Below are 3,177 nucleotides of genomic sequence, written 5' to 3'. Positions count from 1 at the left end.
TGGATATTAGCGTCAAAACTCTTATTTAAATTTTTGATATATATATATATATATATATATATATATATATATAACATGGCTGCAGCTTTGAGCTGAAACTGATGAAAGGAAATATATATGCTGGATTTGATATTTATACACAAATGTAAATGTGTATATACACTGATTACATTTTCCATGCCTGATAAATTTTTAAGCTTGAATATATAGAAAGGGGAAGTGTTGGTCTAGAATGCGACTGGTCTAATATGTGTATTAACTTAAACTACATAGCATACATATATACAGGATTCATTGCATAAACATGCATAATTTGCGATATTGTTGCATGCAAACTTTTTGTTTTAAAGTGTTCTAAATTTTAAAAAAAATATTTTTTCAGTTATGATCTTCTACAGATTGTTAATGGTGCTGAAAACAACACACTGTTGATTAAAACAACCAATGCTGGACAAACCCTTTTAAAGGTCTGTTTACAGAAAATCTTGTGAATATTCTTGAATTTCTTATTTTCATTTTGACCCTTTTGACTCTATCAAATGGTTTGTTTGTGTTTTATACTGTTACGTTTCACTCCTATTTCCTTCAAACTCGTCCTTCAAAGTGATATTCACATTGACCATTGCCTCCACCTGTGTTTACTTCTATTCCTATCATCATCATTTAACATGTGTTTTCTATGCTGGCATGGGTTGGACGGTTTGACAGGAGCTGACCAGCTGAAGAGCTACCTGGGCTCCATGCCTGTTTTGGCATGGTTTCTATGGCTGGATGCCCTTCCTAATGCCAACCACTTTACAGCTCTAAACAGTTTGTCACTCTGTTTTCACTCTCTTGTGAACTTACCCATCCACCCTGTTTGATCCTCTTCCCTGTTCTCTCTTTATCCACCTTTGTGCACTCAGACACCTCCTCACCACCATCTCTTCTCTCTTTCCAGCTGGAATAGCTATGTATCTCCACTTTATCAAGACACTTGTTCTATCATACTTTAGCTTCTTAGCATCTAGCACAAGGCCCACATGCCTTACCACTACACCCAAACTCAGTTGAGGGGCTTTTTCTTGTGAATTACTTGGTGACCTCACAATTGCCAATGTTACAAAAATAATCCCCCATCACATTGTAAAGTGGTTAACATTAAGAAGGGCATCAAGTCATAGAAACTATCCTAAAGTGGACATTGGAGCTTGAGGCAGTTTTCTGGCTTGTTAGATCCTATTGAATCATCTGACGCATATCAGCATGGAAGGCAGAAAGTAAAATAATGATGATGATTAATTTATATCCTTATTCTTCTCGATAGAGTGTTTAATATCCTCTCGGACACAACTATGGAATGCTGGCTGACATTAGCCTCTAGGGCTTGCTGGACAGATTCAACATCCACATAATTGAACATACTCAACACTTCATGCATGCATATGTCTAAACATGTTCAACACTACACACAAACACATACATTCGATATCTTTCTCACTCGCATGTATGTATACACATGCAATGTCACACACACGTGCACACATACATACACAGATGTCTAAACATTTTCTTTTTGCAAAGTGCTGGTTGACATTTGGTGACCTCACAAGTACCAATGCCACAAGAATAAGACCCCAGTGCACACTGTAAAGTGGTTGGCATTAGGAAGGGCATCAAATCATAGAAACCATGCCAAAGCAGATATTGGAGCTTGAGGCAGTTTTCTGGCTTGTCAGATCCTATTGAATCTTCTGACACATATCAACATGGAAGCTCCTTCCTTCACTATTTGTTGGCTGACATTGTGGTGTATTGTACCTTTAAACCTGCTGTAAATCTTAGAATTATCAGGATTGGCAGGAAGACAAAATGGCTGTGTATAATTTTTTTTACATTTTCTTTGATAAGGTTTGGAATGCTGATGATCGTAAGCTTGCAGATTACATCAACATCCCTGTGAAACAAGCCATTGTCCCACAGATGGCTACCATGAAATTTGGACAGATTTTCTGTTTTGATGTTCCATTGTCTTCATCAAAAGGTAAATATTATTTGTAAAGCTGTTTGATAATTTCCATGTTCAGTTTTTATTTTTAAGGACTTGTTGCCAGAACTTGCCTATAAGTTCTGAAAGGGGGATCTCAGACTTTCTTCTTTAAGCCATCTAAACATGTTTAACTCTCAGTAGACACATTTAAACATGTTCAGCCCTCTGTGGACATGTCTAAATATCTCTAGCTCTCTGTGTACACATCTAAACATATTCAGCCCTCTAATGGATTCATCTACTCATGTCCAGCTCTGTATGAGCACATCTAAACATGTTCAACCCCCAACAGGCTCATCTAAACATGTTCAGCTCTCTGTAGATATCTACTCTCTCTCTCTCTCTCTCTCTCTCTTTACAAACAAATGCTTATATGCATGCACACACACACACACACACACACACAAGTATGTACTACCTTCTATAAACATATCTAAACATGTTTAACTATAAACATATCTAAACATGTTCAAATTCTGTAAAATGATATTTACAATGTGTTTATTTACTGTTTTCAGGTGTGAAAGGTATGTGGGCCAGTTCAAGTGGTGCCATTACTATTAACCAAGACACTGGTGTAGCTGTTGCCACCAACATTGGTAAATCTTACGTTACCTTCAATATGTCATCTGATTTGAATATTGTTACAGAGGTAATGAATTCAATTTCTTTATCATCATTGTCATCAATATTGTCACCTTTGTCATTGTCAACATCATCCCCATTATTATTTCAGTGGATTGGCAGAATCGTTAGCATGTCAGAAAAAATGCTTGGTGGCATTTCTTCCAGCTCTTTACATTCTGAGTTTGAATCCCTTTAACCCTTTAGTGTTCGCATTATTCTGCCAAAATTAATGCTTTTTTATCCACATTGTTTTGAACTAATCATGCATTATCTTGTAGCTATGAGATTTTGATGAGGTAGCTGTTAATTTTAAAAACGATATTGTAGGGCTGGTGTGAGACACCAGATCTGGCCAGTTTGAACATAAAACAGGCAGAATACTTTTGGCCGGACATGGCTGGTTTAAATGCTAAAGGGTTAAAGTTCACTTTGCTTTCCATCTTTTCAGAGTCAGTTAAATAGAGAACCAGTCAATTATTAGGGTAATTTTCATCCTTTCAGGGTTGATAAAATAAGTGATA

The 3,177-nt window shown here is 36.5% G+C and overlaps 1 protein-coding gene across 3 annotated transcripts in view; it reads left to right on the top strand.

The window, feature by feature from the left end:
* Positions 1-3,177, top strand: part of LOC106869274 (nuclear pore membrane glycoprotein 210) — a 111,990-nt gene that overhangs the window by 85,946 nt on the left and 22,867 nt on the right. For all 3 annotated transcript variants that reach the window (XM_052968387.1, XM_052968386.1, XM_052968388.1), the window contains 3 exons: positions 383-467; positions 1,891-2,023; positions 2,548-2,681. In XM_052968387.1, the coding sequence (XP_052824347.1) occupies positions 383-467; positions 1,891-2,023; positions 2,548-2,681 (352 nt within the window). The remainder of the gene's footprint in view (positions 1-382; positions 468-1,890; positions 2,024-2,547; positions 2,682-3,177) is intronic.

The sequence above is a fragment of the Octopus bimaculoides genome, chromosome 5 (genome assembly GCF_001194135.2).
Source record: "Octopus bimaculoides isolate UCB-OBI-ISO-001 chromosome 5, ASM119413v2, whole genome shotgun sequence".
NCBI classification, from domain to species: domain Eukaryota; kingdom Metazoa; phylum Mollusca; class Cephalopoda; order Octopoda; family Octopodidae; genus Octopus; species Octopus bimaculoides.
Note: the sequence above shows the minus strand (reverse complement) of the source record. Positions and strands in the feature narration are given on the sequence as shown.